The sequence below is a fragment of the Rhea pennata genome, chromosome 20 (assembly GCF_028389875.1).
Source record: "Rhea pennata isolate bPtePen1 chromosome 20, bPtePen1.pri, whole genome shotgun sequence".
Classification (NCBI taxonomy): Eukaryota; Metazoa; Chordata; class Aves; order Rheiformes; family Rheidae; genus Rhea; species Rhea pennata.
The window spans coordinates 1,088,608-1,109,046 of record NC_084682.1 but is presented as its reverse complement, the minus strand read 5'-3'; the positions used below and the strand labels follow the sequence as shown (position 1 = coordinate 1,109,046).

The window sequence follows — 20,439 nt, the reverse complement described above, 5'->3', positions numbered from 1 at the left end:
TGATGAATTACCAAATTGAATTGTAATTTGATTTAGTAAGTGGAATGCAGAAACAAATACAAATTCTCCTCCATACTAAGCTCTAATAGGATTATCATTAGTTGAAGAAGGAATATAAAATTTTCTGTGTAGAGCTGAGCAATACTGCTTTCTTAGCTCAGTCACTGCATCCTGTACACAGAAACTATCGTCTTGAAACACATTGGACTCCTTAGGCTCATCTCCAGGGTGACTAGAAGCGGTTGCTTTATTTGAAGATGCAAGAAAATTTATTAGTGAAATAACTAGTCTGTAGAGAGAATTCTTCCTTGACCCCTCACAGGATAGGCTGCCCTTGAGCTTAAGCCTCCAGTAGCAAAATTCAAGACCAGCAGTTGAGGAGTGCATCAGCTAATATAAAACACAGGACTGCTGTGTTTTATATTAATTAGCTGCATAGAAGTTGGCTACTCTTCTCAGCTGTATTTAGCTTAGCTGGCATGTAAAAAGATCCTGGCTTGTATTCAGCTACATATCCAAGGCATGATTTGTTCTGTATGAGCTTGAACTCCTCTTATGCATATTAAATAAAGACATAGTGGACAGATTAGAACAACTTGTGTCAGTGCTCTTGCTGTGAATGACAGATAGAAAAGGCTGGACCAGATGAGCTAGTAGGTCTGTCTAATCTGTGAACCACAGTTTCCACTGGGATAACATAACAGTTATTTGTAGTTTGCAAAGATGTTAAATTGCGTGAAACTGGATCTGGACCAAACTCTGCTGTTGGATAATAGTTGCACCTTGTATCTTACCGATCTTGTGCTTGTAATTCAGCTTAGTTTTTATGCTGATTTTCATTTGTGCCTCATCCAAACTGTGATGGTAAAATGTAGTCCAGATATCCTGCTTTTATATCTTTCCGAGTTGAAAAATCTTATCTTGTATTAGAAATTTAAATTAATGAAATCTGAGCCTGCATGAGCCTCTAACATAGCTTTTATTTCTCTTCAGTCTCTGCTGGAGAGTTTAAACCCTACCTGGCAATGTCATCAACAGAATGATCTCTGTTTATGTGGTACTAATACCTGTACTTTCGACAGTATGCTGACAAAGTGGGGAGGAAGGATGAGTTAGTTTGTCTGTTTCTCCTTTAAGCAGCAGTGTGGTATATGCATGATGCGGTTTCAATATAGGCATGGAACTGAGTTCAGTTCTTGGATAAACTGCTTATCTCCTGTCCCTGAACAGGGATTATGGGGTTTGACCACACTTACAGTTGGACTAGTAATGCTTCAGTCTTTACGAAGAGTGCTGCTTGTTACCTGTCAGGATGTGTTCAGCAGCCACTGAGTTCCTACTGTGCTTTACATCTGGATGGACTGGCCGTTCAATGCAGAGCTGCAGTAGCAAGGCCTTGTCTGAGACCTCTCTAACAGCAGACTCCTTGGGTTCCCTGCCAAGCTGTTATTGTAGAAGGTGCTTGTTGATCTAGTCTAAGAGCACACTAGTCTAAGAGCAAGGTCTTGAACACACTCCGGATGGAAGTGCTGCTCAGTGAATGGCCATCTCTTCCCGGTACGCTAAACTACGCTATTTTTTTGGGGGGGAGGGGGACATTCAAAACTACCTGTTTGTGTGGCATTCAAAATGTAACAGCTGTGTATAGCTGCCCTTTGTTACACAAAAAGTAAGTGGGAATGTAATGCGTACCCATCATAGCAATAAAAAATATTTAAAAAGCCCTAATTATCCTTCTGCTTCTTCCCCTCCCCATGCATTCACTTCACAGCTGGGTAAATCAGAAATCACAAGACAGCAGGATTCATTAAAGATCATATGAAAAGCTGTTGCCAGGATTCCTGAGCCTGAATCTGGTACCCTAATATTTGTCAATGATGAAACTGGGCATATCAGACATTTCACTCAATGTGGGTTGAGTGGAAGTGGTGATATAGGGATAGACATGTAAAGAATGGTCTGAACGTGAAATTGTAGAACCATGTCCTAGAACAACCCCACCTCTTTGCACTGCATTGAGCAGGTGCTGCGTTGTGTAGTGCTCACACGTATGCTACAGGCTGCAGTTTGCAGCCAGGAACTTGCCACTTCATTTAGAAGTTTTAGCTTAAAATAAGACCTTTTAGCCGAAATAGCATAAGGTTTGATTTAGAAGTGTGCACGTTTGCTCTCCTGGGTTAGTATGTTTACATAAATACATAAATAAATTGGAGAAATGTTTTTCCAGCCTAAACATTGCAGTACTGAGCTAATGTATGAGAGTGAAAATGAAACTGATTTTCGTGTTTCAAACCAGCTTGAATTGCGGAGACTTAGTATATATATTTTTAAAATTTGAGGTTAATTTGACTTTAAAATGTTTAAAGTGTTTTAATTAGACTTTAACTTTTAAATTACTTGAATAGCACTTGGAAGTGTAATCCATACCTTCTTTATGGTCTAGGTTTTTGTTTTGCTTTTAATTTGGTTTTATTTCTCCAAATCCTTATAAATGCTCTTTTTGAGGACTTATTTTGACTTCACTTTTTTTGGGTTGCTCAGAGCTTTCCATTCTAAAATAATTATGACAGCTTTTTGATGATTGTTTATATTTTAAGGTAGTATCTTTTGCCCTGACTTATAGCCTGTGCACTATACAGACTTGAAATAGAGGACCCTGTCTCTTTTGCTCACATGAAGACAAATGGTATTGAGAGGAAATAGAGACATTGAAACTGAGGTTTTCTTTGTAACAGTCAGTCAATGAAATCAGAAATTGAATGCAAATCTTTAGTATACAAACCACCAGGTTATGTTGCCCTTAATAGTAGATAATTTATTCCTGTAGAATTTTTAACCTCGGTTATTTTCAGTGTGAATTTTCATACTACCATTTATGCCCGCCTGTCTTTTTGTGCTGGTTTTCTTCCTTTGAAAATTTATGACTAGCCCATATCAATATATATTCTCCAACCAGTCATTCGCTTCCCTTGTCCTTTAAACTAAAGCTCTTCCTTCTGTTGCATTATTTTCACATAACCTTAATATATAATAGAGTTCAGAGTAAGTGTATTCTTTTTGTATACTACTTGCACCAAGCCTATTAAAATTCAGTTATCTTTGTAAAATATAAAACGGTATCTTGAAAGTCACTTGGTGCAAAGTGTTTCTATTATTATTATTTTACTCCCTTTCCCCCAGAAAAACCTTTTATGTGTTTCTGTTGGGATTATTTAATGCTGTTTGCTTTTTCTCAGATGGACTTGCCATTCCCACTGGTAAAGAATGTATTTTCTTGATTCTAATAGAAAGGAAGATATGTAATGTGTTCTGAAAATTTGGCTCTACTGGGATTCATGCTGAGGCTGCTTATAAGTTCATGTTTCAAACATTTATCTCTCTCTGCAGGAAAATCTGTTGTGACAAGTAGGCTTATAAAACAGGCTTTTCTCTAGCCATTTTCTTCTACCTACTGAAATGGAGTTTTTTGCCATTTCTGGATTTAAACCTAGCACTCTTTCTAGCTGTGAGACAAATAGGATAATGATAACCTTAGAAGCTTTCACCTGAAAGATTTCAGAGCACTCATAAATGGAATTGCTGGTCCTTAAATGCAGTCACCTCTGGGCAGAAACATGGTATTTATTTAACTGTTTGTATTGACACCACCCAGATCTTCATCAAGAGTAACAAAGATTTTGTAAAGCCAGAACAATCAATAAATGGGATGAACAGTAACTACACAAGCTAAAGAAGGCAAAGATATTGGAGATTTCTTATTTGAGGGAAAAATGCTGAGATATTGGAGATTTCTTATTTGAGGGAAAAATGCTGTGGGTTTTAACTGTGGTCCTAGTTATTCCAGTATTTTATGTGCCATATTGCCTCCAACTGTACATTGTCCTAGTGGTGTTTGTCCAGCATCCCAGCATGGTGAAGTGATGGGGAAAGCACTGTAACCTGTACTTTGAAAAAGTGCTGCTAATTTAAAAAGTCATTCCTAAGCCTGAAGATTGCAGATATATTGAGGTGTGTTGAATCAGCTGTAATAGGAAACCCATCATAGGGATAGTTTTATAGAATTGTGGTAAGACAAGTCCTATCTGTTTATGCTCATAGGGGCAGGCTAGGAGCTCAGAGCTGGGTGATGGAAAGGTGATACCTGTAGGTTGCTTTTGGCACTATAGTTGTGTATAAAATAGTATAAAATTGGTGCATGATGCTTCTTAGTAGTTTTTCTTGGTCTCATACACTGGCAGATTCCTGCAAAATTGGAGTTTGTTTCTATTTTTAAAGCTTCCATGTAACAGGACTTACAAAATGAAACAGATGCATTTCTCTTGTGTTTCTCTTTGGTGAAACATTATTATTTCATATCTTTTGACTTAAGTTTGGTGTAGGAGAAGGTTAGAGCAACAAGCTGTTACAGTGCTGTACAAATGTACAACAACCTCAGTCCAAGAAGCTTGTCTTGCTGGCAAGGAGCTTGCCTTTCCCACTAGGATATTCTACACCCTTGAATGCCAAGATTTTTATTCAGATAGGCAGGTCATTCTTCATCTTTGCTCTCTAATGGTTGGTAATCTTGGTGCCTTCAGAGTCTGTTACCTTCTCCAGGGAGAGCATAATGTCTTCTGTCACTGGGCTCTGGTAAAGCTTTGTGTGGTTCCTTTGGAGCATTGCTACTCCTGGTTCATGAATGGAGAGACTGAAACACAGAGAAGCTGATGCATTGCTGCTTTTCTAGCTGCTTGTATCGCCTGACAAATATAAATCAGCAGCCTAGTTGAGTGGATACTGTATTGATTTTACAAATGAAGCACAGAGAATGGAGGTGATGTTTCCAAGGCAACAGAGGGAATGTATATCACACCTGGGAACCTCAGTTGCCTGTTTCCCACTTGAGCAGGTTTATCTCTAGGTGCCTCTCTGTCCATTAGCAGTGCTGCCTCTAGCCAGAGGAGGCAACCCTTTAACTCCTGCAATAAATGCAGCGTGTTCAAAGCAGTTAGTAGATTTAATGGGTTTCTTTGCCAGTGCAGGTGGCAAATACTGCTTCTGACTGCTGCTTGGGGCAGGAATAGGGGTGAAGGGTGTGTAGGAGGGGGCATGGAGGCCTCAGAGTGACCATCAGGATACGGCATGCTTGATTACAGCCTCCAGAGCTGACCTTGCAAATGAGCTTGTCAGAGGAGGAAGGCCTTCAAAATGGAGAGAGCACCTTCATAGACAGTTGCCACCTCATCATCTCAGCAGTGCAAATGCAGACCCCAGATGTTGGTCAGGCACCTGCGGCTCCCACTGGTTCCAGCGCTGAATAAGGAGGCTGAAAACCTGTCAACTCTACAATGAAGTGGTAATTCAGCTAGCTTTAAACTTGCTATCTCAGGTGCCAGATGCAGCCTCATGAGAGCTCAATGCACAGTAGTCAGCTGTACTGAGAAGCATGGAGTGAGATGCTGAATTGCTGGCCTCCTGGGTTTGAAATCTGGTCTCTGCTGCAGGCTATTGGCCTACATTAAAAAACAGAACATTGCTGTACAGCTTGCCTTGGTACTCCTGTCAGGTTGGGTTGATATGCAGGCCATCTTGTTGAGTTTGTTGATAAAGAACAGCCTGTGGAAAGGGAGTGATTACCTGTCAAATAATTCTCTTGCACAATTTGTTGGACTCCATGACTGCTATACAAGTTCTTTTCAATTATTACTATTTTTTTAACTGCATGTTTTGGCAGAAGAAGTTTTTTGTTAAGTCATCTACCACAATGGCATTTACATTCATATGTTGAAAATCATGTGGCCTCTATATAGGCAGTGTGTCTTAACTCTGTGATTATAGTTATGAATGAGAAAAGCCAAAAATGATTGTGGGTTTATATCTGGAAAAGCGAGTGCTCTATGGCCAAGGAGTGAGTGTCTGATAAATTAGTTGGTTGAAGCAAATAGGTTTCATCTGGCATGGGGCTACAGAAGCCGTTGGGGAGAGAAGGAATAGGCAAGCGATAAATGGAGAATTGCTGCAGCCTCTCTTTAAGAGCCTAATTGTAAGACTTGTCTGTTTTCTTCCTTAATTTTTGAAGGGAATTTGTATTGAATTCTTTCTGGAGCTTGACATACCAGCCTTGAAACAGGAGAGGAACTTTGTTTTAAATCAGTAAGAACTATGATAGATATAGGTATAATTTTATTAACTGTAATTCTTAAATTGAGTCTAGAAGCTTGAACTGAAGGGACTGTCTTCTCTATAGGCACTATATTATTTTTGTGTAGAGTCTGACACAATAGAGCCTTGAGAACATCATTTGTAATTACTGTAGCATCTAAAGCCCCAATTATTAAAGACATCCGTATATTATCAATGTTTACTTTGGGCTGCATATCTATAAGTATGAGCAACATGAAGTATGCCTGTTTCCCGGGGTATTCTAAAATTGAGCAAAATGCCTGCTTCTAACAGATACAGATGAGGAAACAGCAAAGTAGACTCTATGTGTGTTTATAGAGTTTTTTTTTTCTGATTCCCCAAACTGGCATGAGTAAAACTACTCATTAGTTCTTTGAAAATGGCTTTTTCTTCCTACTCTGACCCACTCACACAGAGGTAAGTGTCAGGAAGCATTTGTGTGACTGGCTGTGAAATGTCACTGCCTTGCACCTCCCAATAAGCCATTTGTAGTCTTTTTGATATTGAGTTATTTACTCTGACAAAACAGGAGGTAGGTCACTAAACCTCTTTTGGGATGCATGCCTAAGTAGCTCATGGATTCTTTTGCTTGAAAAAGAGCAGAATGCCACAAGTGGAGAAAGCACATGGCGATGCATAATCTTGTTTAATGAGCAGAAGTGATCACAAAGGCAAGGGATGCATTGTATAAAGGGGTTTGCATAGCCTTTTGGAACTTGTGCTGAGGAAGTACTCCAGAGTACCATTCTGAGTGCTCTGAAATAATTCAGCCTTTTAGGGGGCCCATTACAAATAGACCTGTTCTTTTTTTATTCTCCCAATGTTTCCCCCATCCCATGAAAACATACTTAGTTTTGTCCTTATTCTTTTCCCTTTTTGGATGCTTTTGTCCTTCTCTCCCTGCAAGTAGTGACTTTGTGTTAGTATTTTACAATCACTTCTTTTTACTTCTTTATTTTAGGTAAAGCAGATCATGGAAGAAGCTGTCACCCGGAAATTTGTACATGAAGACAGCAGTCACATCATCGCCTTATGTGGTAAATGACACACAACAGAGCAAACACTAAATAGTCTTAATTTTCTTATAGAACTGTTTTTGATCTGCTGTCACAGATAAATTAATGGATTTTAATATTACAAAAAACATGGAGCTCAGGCCCATGCCAGATTTTCTTTACATTTGCTGCTTCCATGTGTACATTGCAAGTAACTCTTGTTAAAATCCAAATAAATGCCAAGCCAGAATGACAAGGAGATATATGAGGAAGTAGTTGTAAACTAAAAATACACATATTTAGAGATACACAGATATTAAGCTACAACCTAGAGAGTAACTGACAAGAGATCAAGTTTTCACACCCATGGATTAAAGTCTGGCAGCTCCCTTCCAGCTGAAAGTCCTCTGTTCTGTAAGTTGTCTCACTCTACTTGAAGAATAGGGTGTTTTGAGTAAAGGTGGCAGAATCCAGCCCAGAGTCACTGAAAGAGCTGTTGCCTGTTTTTCCAGCAGCATCATCCTGCTGACTAATTGACATATTTCAGATATTCAGAATACTTCTCAACTGTTCACTGTGAACTGGGTGCTGTATTATGTAGATGGTGTATCTATGCAGAGCTTGAGGGTTTAGGCTTTGACACTGTGGACATTCTTGTATATTTTTTAATACGATCAGGGAGCCATTATATTGGTGACTGTTCCTTATAACTGTGTTTTGGAAGATATGATACCAAGATTTAGCAAAAACCCCAAACTTTGAAGATAACATCATGTATATCAAAGGCAGCTGGTATTTCAGAACTCTCTGTATAAGAATCAAAGTCTGAATAAATTCCAAAGTTTGGCTGTTGTCTGCCAGGTCTCTACAGACTTGGATTGAGGTGTGTGTTGTGATGATGGAGTGAAGCAGACCTGGTCCAGTGCAGGGTTCTCAGAAGAGCTGAGCTCCTGAGAATTGATGCCAAGCACTCCTTTGGAGGCTTAGCTACTTCATTTACATGCCTAAAAAGGAAGTATTGAATGTTGGTCCAATGGTTTTGTAATCTAGTCCCTAATTTACTGAGAATAATAACGAAAAAAAAAGTAACACTATCCATCAAACTTTGGCATGTGTATAAAGAAAAAGGGAAAAATGTTACAGGAAAATACTGCTGAGAATTAAAGCTATATATAATTATAAAGGCATATTGGTCTGTGAATTCTTGGCTGCTTTTTCTTGATACTTCAAATCTAAGACTTAACTGGGACCAGTGCTCGAGAATGATTGGAGAATAGCCATCTAAACACTTCTGCATTTTGCAGAATGCAGGATTTGCAGTCAAACATACCCAGTTATGTGTCAATGATAGAGATGCTAAGAGTGGAAGTTAGATTTGTCTTTGAAGACAAATGGATTGTTTAGAGAAATAACTATTGACACATGTTTCTGAAAGCAAAATTTTGAGACTAGTAACCTTTTCCTGTAGCTACATTCAAATTCCCACCACTCTGCTGTGCTTATTAAAGTATGCTAGACTAATGTTAAACTGAGATGCTTGGTATTTTCAAGACATCTTTTACTTGCAGTTTACATGAATTTATTCATCCCTACATATTCAGTGGAGGAACGCAAGACTGGGCTGTGTTCTCTGGCTAATACCTTTTTGCTATTAGTATACACTGTAGTTTCCTTTGCCTCCCTCCCAAACTCAGAACTGACTTTGGTACCCAAGTTTTTTAAGTCACCAATATGAACTGAATGCTAGTGAGTTGAAAGCTCATCTACAGGGTTTATATCTGTGTGTTTTTTTCCCTTTCTTAGTGAATTAGTGAGGATTTTACTTTCTAGGATGTGGGCTTTTTGGTGGCGTAAATCCTATGCAGAATATAGGGAACAAAGAAATGTAAGAACCTGAATATAGTAGCATCAGTTCTCAAGTAGCTTCTGTGTTTAGGGATGTTGCTTCTATGACTAGCATGTCACATTTGCACGGAGCTCTTCTAGGTGTATGTTAGAAGAATTTTTGTGATATGTCTCTCTCTAGTATCAGTTTGTGTTTGAAGCAAGACCTCCCAGTTACCCTATGTGAATGACCAAATTTTGTTACATATACACTCTGCTACTGTTTCCTGCATTTAGGTTGTGATTATGTGAAATACTCTGTGAAATATAGAGATACAGTAGATAAATAACAGCTGAGAATGAATCTGAGACAGGAACAGAAGAAACCCTGATTCTGTGCCCTTGCTGCAGGCTGCCTATTTGATATGGACTGCCCTGATTCCAGCTGGGTTTGTGTTCTGAATTTTGTAGGATCAGGAGGATTAGTAAGTCTTCATGAACTTCCCCATGTTGCCCAGCAATACTAATTAGCTTAAGGAAGTATTCCAACTTGCAGGAAGGTTGCTGCTTTGAATATTAGAGTTAATTAACTTCAAAACAGAAATAGGTGAAGCTGAATGTTCTGCTACCAGTTTAGCTAATTGAATGAAGAAACTCTGTTTCTAGTAGATTTGGCTAACTGTTCCTGACTGAAGCTGTCCTGTGTGTGCAGTTCTCTTTGCTCTCCCACTTCAGTTTCATGTGCCTCTTCAAGAGGTTTTCCCCATCTATTTAAAATTAGATTGGCTCAGTACATGAGTCACTTTCACTGAATCTTCATCATAAATATAGAATTCATATGAATCATCTTACTTTCCTGTAAGGCTGAGTTTAGTAGAAGTCTTTTAAATGCATAATAGTTGATTTTCAGTAACTGAAATTTTCTTAGCTCTCCTAGATCCTAAATGACCACAGCTACCACTAGGAATTAACTAGTGGTTACTACTTCTCCCACATCCTTATATGCCTCTTCATTATAGCACATGGGGTTTGTAAGTACAAGAAACACCAAGGCTGAGAGGGCAGAGGCAATCTTCACTGGACAGCCCCATGCAGAAGTACGTGTTCTAAATAAGCTCCTGAGTTCTAACTGAAGTACATCATCTGTTAACCTCCTCTTACTGAGACTGTTTTATTCCTGTAGGATTACTTCAAAGCATTGAGTCTGAATGATTTTCCTCATAGCCTATGGCTGGACCTTGAAATGTGTATCCATAGTCCTGGATTCAACTGACCAGAAGAGCAGCTTATGTTGTGTAGGGTTCAGTTGGAAGCCTGAGCCCAGAGTAGCTTATAGGGGTTCAACTGTAGAGAGATATGTTAGCATCCAGTTGGTAGGAGGTTCTGCTTCCTTCTCCAGTGTCACCCTAATGGAACTATGGAAATAATGTCTGCTAAGATAGGAGACAGGCTCAGCACAACCTCTGTAACAAGCTGAGCATGGAGTGATATGCTGTACGAAGCACTGAGCTCACCTTTGTGAGGTCCTAAAGGAAAAGCCAGTCTCAGAGAACCCAGAGGAGCTCACTGTCATTCTTGCTGACCCCTGTGGAATAACCATCCTGTGCATATCAGTCAAGTTTCTCTCTACTCCAGTGGGAGAGATTTGCTGTGACCATGATGACTCTGCTTATAATCTATAGTCTTTTAATGTGTGATTTAAGAGGAGGAAAACAGTGTTGATGTTTTTATTCTTGTGGGAAAAAAATGAATGCAGATGATTTTGAATTTGTTCTCAACCCAGTTTATAACCTAGTTTACATTCCAGTTACTCTTTCATCCTATCTGATATCTAAATTTCTAAAGCTTTAGTTCTATGATTCAGAATTATAGCAGTACACTTTGTACTGTGTGTAATGTGGCTAATTAGTGCCATGCTGGGACAAACAAAAGCAAAAAGACAAAGCCCGCAACTAGCTGCAAAGTCCTTCTGAATTATATTGAGGAGAGGGAGAGAAGTCAATGAGTTTGCTTTATTATTATTATTATTATTATTATTATTATTATTATTTATTTATTTATTTATTATTTTTTATTTTTTTTATATACTCCCAGTGCATGAATGGGGAGTGGCAGGCAGGGGGGATGAGTCGGGTGTGCTTTTGCAGCAGAATTAAGAAAACATTCCTTCTGGATCAAGAACCATCTCATATATCTGTTTAGAGCTGAGCCAACTGAAGTCTGAAACACCTCAAGAATGAAACGCACTGGAAATCCTATGGATGTTTTTGTACAAATGAATTTTCACTGGTAGTGTGGCACACTGTGCATGGGTTTGGGGATGGATATGTTTGTATAAGGCTTGTACTGTTTTTTACAACACAGGCTATCAAAGGAGTGTACAGAGAAGTATGAGACTGATATAGAACTGCTGTAAGCATGTGTATTTTTAGCAGCATTTTAAAGAAGAATGAGAGAGATTGCAGTGAGCACTCTAACCAAGACACCACTGGTCTCTTTGATCATTTCTAGGAGTACAGAGACCTTTCACAGAATCACAGAATTGATAACGTCAGAAGGGACCTCTGGAGGTCATCTAGTCCAACCCCCCCTGCTCAAGCAGGGTTGCCTTGAGCATGTTAGACAGGGTTGCATCCAGGCAGGTTTTGAATATCTCTGGAGAAGGAGACTCCACAACCTCTCTGGGCAACCTGTTTCAGTGCTCTTTAAAATGCTTATTCTAGCTTTAAAAGCTTGTTTTTATACGGAGTATTCAATTTATAGATAGTTCATCAGTTGACAGGAAGTTGCTTCTATTTCATTATGTAGTTGGTAGAGATTTCATTCAGCTGTCTTATTCCTTCAGCTTAGGAAGGAACGCTTAGCTTCTGAAGAACTCTCCTGAGCAGATAAGATTTGGCTAAATTAGCAGGCATAATCTTTGAACTTTTGTTCATTTCTAGCTGAGTTTTCCTCCTTTTTGGAACTTTCCTCCTTCTGCAGTAGAATGCTTTAATATTAGGAGATCAACTGGGGGACAAATGACTTGGATATATGTTCATTTCCAGGCCCTTCTCTCTCTCTCTCTCTCTCTCTCTCTCTCTCTCTCTCTCTCTCAGCAGCAATTGATGGTTTATTACTAGACTACTTCACGTGCTGCTGTTGTAACAACTGCTTTATTTATCTCTGGGGAACCACAGTGAATTGGTGAGTGATCACACTGACATATATGATTTACAGCCTATATGGAGGCAATTCTTAAGGACTTTCATCAAGCAGAATCCCCAGCAGAGATCATGTGTGTGGGCAGACAAGCACGAGATAAGGATTTTAGATAGTGGTAATGTGATAAAGTGCACAGTGAAATGAGCTTTCCATCAGCACTTTTGATCAGTTCACAGCTGGGACAAGGATATTGAACTCCTTTCCTTCCCAGCATTGGAATGGAATGGAATAGTGCTTGCTTATGTATGGAATGATCCATTTTTGTGCTGTCAACAGATTTTCTTTTTTTTTTTTTTTTTTTGCTTGTTTTTAGTAGCTAGAATTGAAGTAGTCTTTGATCAGAAATTATGCACAATCCTAAGCATGAAACTTACCCACATTAAACCTTGGAATCAGGAGGATGTGGATAGCTTTTGATTTAGTTGAAAGAGAACTCAGCTTATGCTTCTGTACAAGAAAGCAAAGTGCCCAAAGCCTTGCCCAACAGCCCGAATTTCTCTGGGCTACAGGTTGCTGTCGAGTGAATTTCACCTGTATTGTGTTGTCAGTCAAAGGTATAAGGAAATGGTGCAGGCTTTGTGGATATTTGTAATAGTGGATGTGTGTTTCTGCTAGGAGCTGGATATGGATTTTTTCAGCCTAGGTTATCTGGTGCCGTTTCCTTAGTAACAGTAGCTGACACTGTATTATGTATGGGCCATGGCTTACTTGTTCAGATGCATGCATTCTCTGCAAGCCAGGAAAAATGCTGTGCCTCTTTCTCCATCCTTTATTTCACCAGCTTCCCAAAAGCTTGGGTGGGTGGTGGTGTTCTCACCTGAAATTCTAGCTTTTCTATTTGAAGGAAAAGGTGAGGGGGAAGGAAGCTTTTCTTGTATCTATCTCTGCAGTTATTATCTAATGTGAATTTACCAATTGCAATAATCAGCAAGCAGGATTTCCCAGTTCTGTGCACTGCATTTGTTGTGCTGTCCATAAACTACCTGCAGTTTTTTTAAACCTTTTTCTGCATGGTTGCCCATCTTTAGATCTGACGGTAACATGCTACAATAACCAAAGAATTAAAAATCTGTTTAACTTAGCAAAATGTAATGGAACATGCAGCAAATATAATGGAATGTGCCCTGTTTGTGAATTAATTCAAAGGCAAGCATTAGGGTTTGAATCCTTAGATTTAAGTAAGGCTGCCTTGATGAAATTGAATTGCTTTTGAGTATTAGCAGAGTAAAAGAGCATGGTTGAGTTTGCTGCTCTGCTAAGAGGCCTTTTATCAGTACAAAGCATTATTTGTGCCTTTGTTTCCTCATCTGTAAGATGGGAATGATAAATACCTAACTTACAGAGATATTGCTAGTATCTGTCAACTGAGGCTTGCAGAGTGCTTTGAGATATTCAGGGTGGAGCAGCTAATTGTGTGTCTCATTGAAATCTGATGCTTGTAGGATAGTTTGTCTTGCCCTCTACGTGGAAACTACTTCCCTTTCTTTGTCTTGGCTAAATGTGTGGCTGGATAACTCAGTTATTACTCAGACATATCCTTTGAAAATGATTTCTCAATCCTACCTCATACTCTTTTTCTTTTACCTGAACTATTAGGTGATGCACTGCATTACTTCAGGAATGATTGCATCTTCAGGTAATGACCTATGTAGTAACCTACAGACTGTGCTAATAATATTTTGCCCTTTTTCTAACCTTCCATCTGGGACTCTCAATGCACTTCGCACGACTTTTGTCTAATAAGCTTTGCAACGCTCTGCTAAAGCAGATAAGAGTTTTTTTGTTTTAGGGGTAAGGAAACTGAGATACGGGTTAACAGAGCTTTGTGCAAAATCAGTTGTGTTATAATCTGCTGTAAGAGGTGAGAATTCCTGCATTTGATTCCTTCTCACCATGCTTTCCCTACTGTATCTATACTGTACTATACAAAAGTATAGCCCATTTTCCAGACTTCTGTGTGACACAGCAGTTCTAAGGTAGCTCTAGGATTACAGTAATATTCTTTCTTGGACAGCAGAAATCCATGATTACTTATATACTGTTCTTTTTTTTTTTAAAAAAAGAAAAAAAAAGTAGAAATTCTTACCTGAAAATGTGTCAGCCTGTAATACTGAGACATCTTTTCAGACAGGTAGTATTAGTACTTTGAATATTGTCATCTTCGAAGGCATGTAACTCGTATCATGAATCTCACAGAGCTAGTTTTCTCAAAACAATTTCTCTTATGTTTAGTCCATTCAAGATCTTCCATTGGCTCACTTTTTAGTATTTCTTCTCTTACTTTTTTTTGGTTTTTAAATGTAGAAATATACCAGATTAGACTAGCTTTACTTCAGATGTACAAAGCCAACTCAAAATTCTGCATAAGGACATTTTTCTCTTTTTCCTCTCCCACTTAAAAAAACAAAAAAAAAAGCCTTTCAGACACTTCCAATCTCATTTTTTAAAACCAGCATTTTAATGTCGTTCAAAGAGCTGCATCTCATTTCCAGCAAATGCATTTAATATGAGCGTAATGATTCTCATTAACTGAGGGATCTTTTTAAAGTGTTTTTTTTTTTCTGGAAGCTAAATTTCTATGAGCGAAAAGCTATGTGTCTTAAATATGCTGTTAGTTTATCACCAGAAATTTGGAGCTTAGAATTGCTGATGACTCTTGAAATTACACATTCATGACAAACCAGAGAGAGACCTTTCCTCTGATCACCATGTTTGGGGAAGCTGGTATGAACAAAGGTTGACATAATGTATATTACTGATGTAAAAGCAAAACTTTAGAGAGTTCAGCCACACACTGGTAAACCCTTGCTTCCACTTTCTCTAGGTACAGTACAAACTGAAAACAAAACCAGCCCTGCTTCCAGAAGTTTACAATCTCAAGCAAAGTAGGGCAGGCAGAAATGGACTGTTGGAGCTATGGGAAAAAGGTGATGATGGGACAACAGTGGCCAGTGTGATAGATAAAAGGCCCAGCAGAAGAGCTGTTGCTGTTGTTCCTTTTCTGTTGTGAACTTGAAAGATTTGAAAATTGATTTATGGAGCCAAGGACTGATTGACAACCTGGGATACATGGAAGTGCAGTGCAGTACCAACTTTCTGCACTGAGAATAGAGCTGTACGGAGCAGGGACATGACAGGCTGTTGTGGCTGCGTTGCTGTCCGAGCTGTCTGCCACCTAGCTAAACGCCTAGCCTACCAGTGCAGGAAGACAGCTCTGATAATGAGGCAGGCATATTTTATAGCTAAATCACCTATTTGACTAGCAGATAAGGGGAGATTTATTACCCTGGCCTCTGGTCCATTACCTTTGTGGCATTTGTTTAATGCACTTCATATTCTGCTTGTTTACTGCATTTGCAGAGCTGTAATAACTGCCCTGGATTGTTCAAACTCTCTTTGCTCTATTGTATGTATTAGTCATCAGAGGAGGAAAATGAAAAGGATGTGTGTAGAAAACCTTCTGTTAGAAAAGACGTTTAAAGTAAGCAATATATATAGTGTTTACTTCATGCTTGATGAATGGGTTACATTGCCAGAAGGGCGCTGCTCCAGTAACAGTATTAATTAAATGTAGAGTGTATTTTTAATCTGTCTTATTTTTTAAAAGTAAATTGATAACTACCTGGGCTGAAGACAAACTTTGTCCAGACACCTTCTCCCTCAGAAGCTAACGATATATTGTTCTGATTGGTGTAATTATTGCTTAAGTGTAGCAAGGATGGTGACAAATTAAAACCAGCATCATGCAAAATATTCAACGCTCACTGTGTGTTTCTTTTAAGGGAAATGTGAACTTTGAATTGACTTGCAATGATAGTGTAGTTTATAGGATTTGACTGTGCTTGGCCTGATTTATAATTTAAAGGTATTTTTGTATTATTTGAAATTGGTCTTAGTAGTTTGTTCACTTTGAGTAAGTATTTTGAATGTATTTAATGTAACAATTCTAAACTCTCATGCTGTGAAATCTACCTAAACTTCAGGTAGATTATTGAGAGCTGGAGAAAATGTGCCAGAATGAAAATGTACATTGTTTAGATGTGAGTAGTTTGCCTGCTTGTCAAAATAAACGTAATTACTGCATTTTGGGGGAAAGTTAGCAGTAAAAACAAACAAAAATGATAACTCAGTCACTATCAAACACACAGAACTTGTATTTTCAATAACATTTTTGGTCAATTTAGAGATGTGTTTAACTGCCTGAAAAGCTATTTTTTTGCCTGAACAATAAACTTTCTACCAGTAATTAAACTCATTAATTAAAAAGTACAGAATCCCTTTGTGGTTGAATTGAAAAGGCCAGTTCTGATTTTGAGTTGTCGAACAGTAGTTGGTTGAGACTTCTTGAGACTTCTTTTAAAACCCTCTGAGGATTACAAGATTAGCTTTGCATTGCACCAGCCTCTGAGATTTGTTCCTTTGAATAGGAATGGAGAAGAGAATTGGGGGTTTCTGACACTTCCCTGGGAACTGTGCTGTTGGACCTTGTTCAGAACCTGTGTTTGCACAGGAACTGTGTTGGAGGAGACTCTGCTGGGAAATAGATGGACTTACTTAATGGGCAGCAGCCTTGTCTAATCCTTTTCCCCAACATTAGCACTTGGTGCTGATTTCCCTTTTGAACACGTTATGCTGGAGGAAAGGCAGTAGCTGCAGCACATTTATTCCTGGTAGCTGTGCTTGCTGTGTGTTGAACTTCGGAGCCAAACTAATCAGTGTGATACAGCTCACTCACTGTTCAGAGTAGTGAAGTCTAAGTGAACTGCAGCCCCTCAATGGCTTCAGGAATGGCCTCTCATCCCTGTGGGGCAAGGACCACTCAGTGTTGCATACCTCTATCTCTGTCCTTCCTAGTGTGCTCCTGGCTCCACCATCGCTGTGCTGCTCTGTAAAATATATTGTACTGCAACAGAGAGCCCAATTTCTTCACCTGGGTGCTGTTAGAAAGTACTGCACAAAAGTAACTGTTCAGTGCACTGCAGGAAGAAACTTTACAAAGCCTCAGAATTTTTCACCACATGTTTCTGAGCACTCTCAGGACACCTTCTGTTTTTAACTGCCTGTCTGCCAGTAACAGTGCAGTTCTTGAGCAGCTGAACTTGAACTCAAGTGAACCTGACCCACTTGTCAGCCTGGACTATGCGATGGGTTTTAGTCTGATGTTTCAAGCAGCTTTCTCTGGTTATATCATAGTACTGAGGTTTTCTGCTGTCAAGGGAAGGAAGGCCTGTAGATCCCAGTGCCTTTAAATTGTATCACTTATTCCTGTTCATACTGAGATCCCAGTCCTTTCTGTTCAGACTGATTGTGATGGCACAGATGCTCAAATGTTATATTCTAGCCTCTCCCAAAGAAGAGCGGAGAGGCGTTAAGGGAGGAGAGGTTTATTTGAAGTGAGTGCTCACCCCAAAAGGGTTTGGGCTGTGCATAAAGGCTGTTTGCTGAACTTCAGTATCAAAAATGAAATCAAACTATGAATTTGTGGTTCCAGAGTACAAATGCCGTTACCCGATGTAATGAAAAATTCCGAGTATATGGAATGTGCAGCTTCTCTGCATTTCCTTCAGTATGGCAGGGCTAGAATATGCTCTTGATTCTGGGTGGGTTGTTGTAATGTCAGAGCCAGACTGAGGATGAAAATGGCCTCTTCTGTGAAATATTCCTTAGCTGGTTGCTCTTGAACAATTTTGTATTCTTGAAGTAGAGCAATAAGAACTCCCCTGTTTTGCTTGTTTTAATCTGTGCACATAATACATACAGTATTCCAGTGGTCCCAGTATGGATCCTCATGGACTCCGAGGACTTAATACTAGTGATATCAGACTGTGTGATGGTTTCTGGGTTGTGAGACCAGGAGTCATGATATTTTCTTTCAGAGTAGCTTTATGAGAAAGGTTTTAATCTTATTTGAAGAGTTGCTGACCTGGTGCAATAAGCGTGTTTGAATTGTTAATGCCTGGTCTGTCTCATATTGTGTGTTCTGCTGTTGCTTTCAAGTTCCTCAGGTGTTTGAGTAGATCAGAACTGCATGAATGTTTATTGTCCTCCTGAGGAAAGAGGAGGAAAAATATCGCAAACAACTGCTTTTGAAATTGCTATGCTTTTGGTTTTAACTCCTCTTTCAAGAGGAGACCTGAAATGGAGGTCCTATATCCTTCTATTGCAATTTCCTTTTGCATAGTTCTGGAGCACGTAGGCTTGGATAATTGTCAGTGTAAGATGCTTTCTTCTTAGAGAATAAGTAGAGAGAAAATGTTAATTGGTACAGCTCTGTGTTGGTCAATGACTATTCACAGTGAAAGGCCTGGCAAATTCTGAGAAAAAAAAATGGTTCCTCAGTCTTTTTGCAGTATACAATTGATCTGCAAAACACATTTGTTAATTAAGATTGCACTTTCTGTAAAACAATTTAACACTTATTTTCCAGCTTTAATTAGGTGTCACCTCAGCTTTGTATAGCAGGTGAGTATTCTATCCATTTTGAATATGGCGAAAAATAGAAAAGCAATTGTATGGCTGAATCTTTTGGAGCACATCACCACATGTTTAGCCTGAGACTAGTTAAGTGCCTAAGTTTCAGGGTCTATGTGAATGTTTTTAGGAATAAAGTCAAATATTTTCAGTTGAAGGTCTGTAAAATGTATCTGTCAAAGCTAGCGGTGGAAAGCCAGGAAGCCTTTAAATGTTAATCTGGATGGTGATTCCTCCAGACCAGATATTTGGGGTATTTCTGGGAGAGCTTGCTTGAGCTGCAGAAACACCTAGGAGTGCTAGTTTGGAATCTAAGCTGCTTACATACATAAGGGTTAACAACAAAATGTGCTTAGTTTTGGAACTGTTTTCTTTATTGGTTTTATGATGACTTGTTATCCCCTTTTGCACAAAGTTAATTGTGTTTGAAAGAGAAGATCTAATTAGAAACTAATGACTGTATGATTCTGGAGCTTGTGTTCTGTTTTTTCTTGTTCAGGACCTGAAATCCAAGCAATTATCAGAGTCACCAAACGCCATGATTGCCTGCCCCAAGCAATGAAAAATCATGAGTCAGAAATTTTTTCCTTCATGGCCCTAAATCACAAGATTGGATTAAAGTTCATGACAGTAAAATAAAATCAACTGTGAGGAATAGAAATCTGTTTCTCAAATGGTGAGATTCTTGTCCTGTGGCATGCCTCAAGATGGTAAGACTTTCAGAAGAATATAAAAAATCCACAGACTTGCAGTAAAATTATGGAAAGCAGCAATTTGGGAAGCTCCTCTCTGTGTGTTTTTAAGGTGAGAAATAAGTTCCTAATGGAAACCTTTTCTGTCCCTCCTGTTTAAAATGTATCAACAAAATATTTATAGAAGTTTATGGAAAGGCAGAGGAAATTGATTTGGAGTTAGTCTGGACCATGTTTTTGAAGATTCTGAATGTCTACAGAAAGAGCTGTTCCCATCAATTTCAGTAGGAGTTGCAGACTCTCCTCTGACAATCATGCTCATTAGGAAGAGATGCTTTATGCTTTTCGTTTTTTAGATGACTGCCTTGAAGCTTCTAAATGCACCATCTGATAAAAATTTAAGAGGTCCGTTTCTCCTCTTTCTTTTTTTTCTTAGCTCACAGAAATGTAACTTCTGTGAAAACAGATGTAGATAATCATTGTCCAGCCAGACATTTTGTTATTTTAATTCTTTTGGCTATTTAACCTTGACATTTTATATTTTAAAAAATGCAGTTAATTAACTACAGAAATCTCTTGTAAACATAATATAAACATCCCTATGTTACTAGTCCTATCTGGAAACAAATGGAACATTTTCAGTGATGAACAATGCTTATACAATCAATAGTTTGCAGAGATTCTACCTCTCTTCATAAACACATTAGCGCAAAGAGAATACCAGAGATTATTGTAATTGGAGGAGAGGCAAATTTTCTTTTTAACACAGTTTAAAAGCTTTTTGATTGCATGCCAAAGGTGACTGCTTTTAAGTAATGAGCAGAGTGTTACAGAAGGAGGAGAAAAACCCAGTGAATATTAGCTCTGGTGTGAAATCTGAAACAGCTTGCGAACTGCACGTGTTTTTAGCTTAAGAAATTAAATATAATCTCTCACACTTTTTAGAGCACTCTGCTAAACATTTTACTTTAGCCTAGGGCCATCAGATTACATCATACTCAATTATATACAGAAATTTCTGTTATTTTGATTTACCCTTAATATCAAGTTTAATGGAAACACTTCCATTTTTCTGAAGGATATTGAGATCC

At 38.7% G+C, this 20,439-nt stretch overlaps 1 protein-coding gene across 8 annotated transcripts in view; it reads left to right on the top strand.

The window, feature by feature from the left end:
* The window catches only part of SGSM2 (small G protein signaling modulator 2), a 66,763-nt gene that overhangs the window by 1,398 nt on the left and 44,926 nt on the right, over nucleotides 1-20,439 (top strand). For all 8 annotated transcript variants that reach the window (XM_062592558.1, XM_062592552.1, XM_062592557.1 and 5 more), the window contains exon 2: nucleotides 7,124-7,199. In XM_062592558.1, the coding sequence (XP_062448542.1) occupies nucleotides 7,124-7,199 (76 nt within the window). The remainder of the gene's footprint in view (nucleotides 1-7,123; nucleotides 7,200-20,439) is intronic.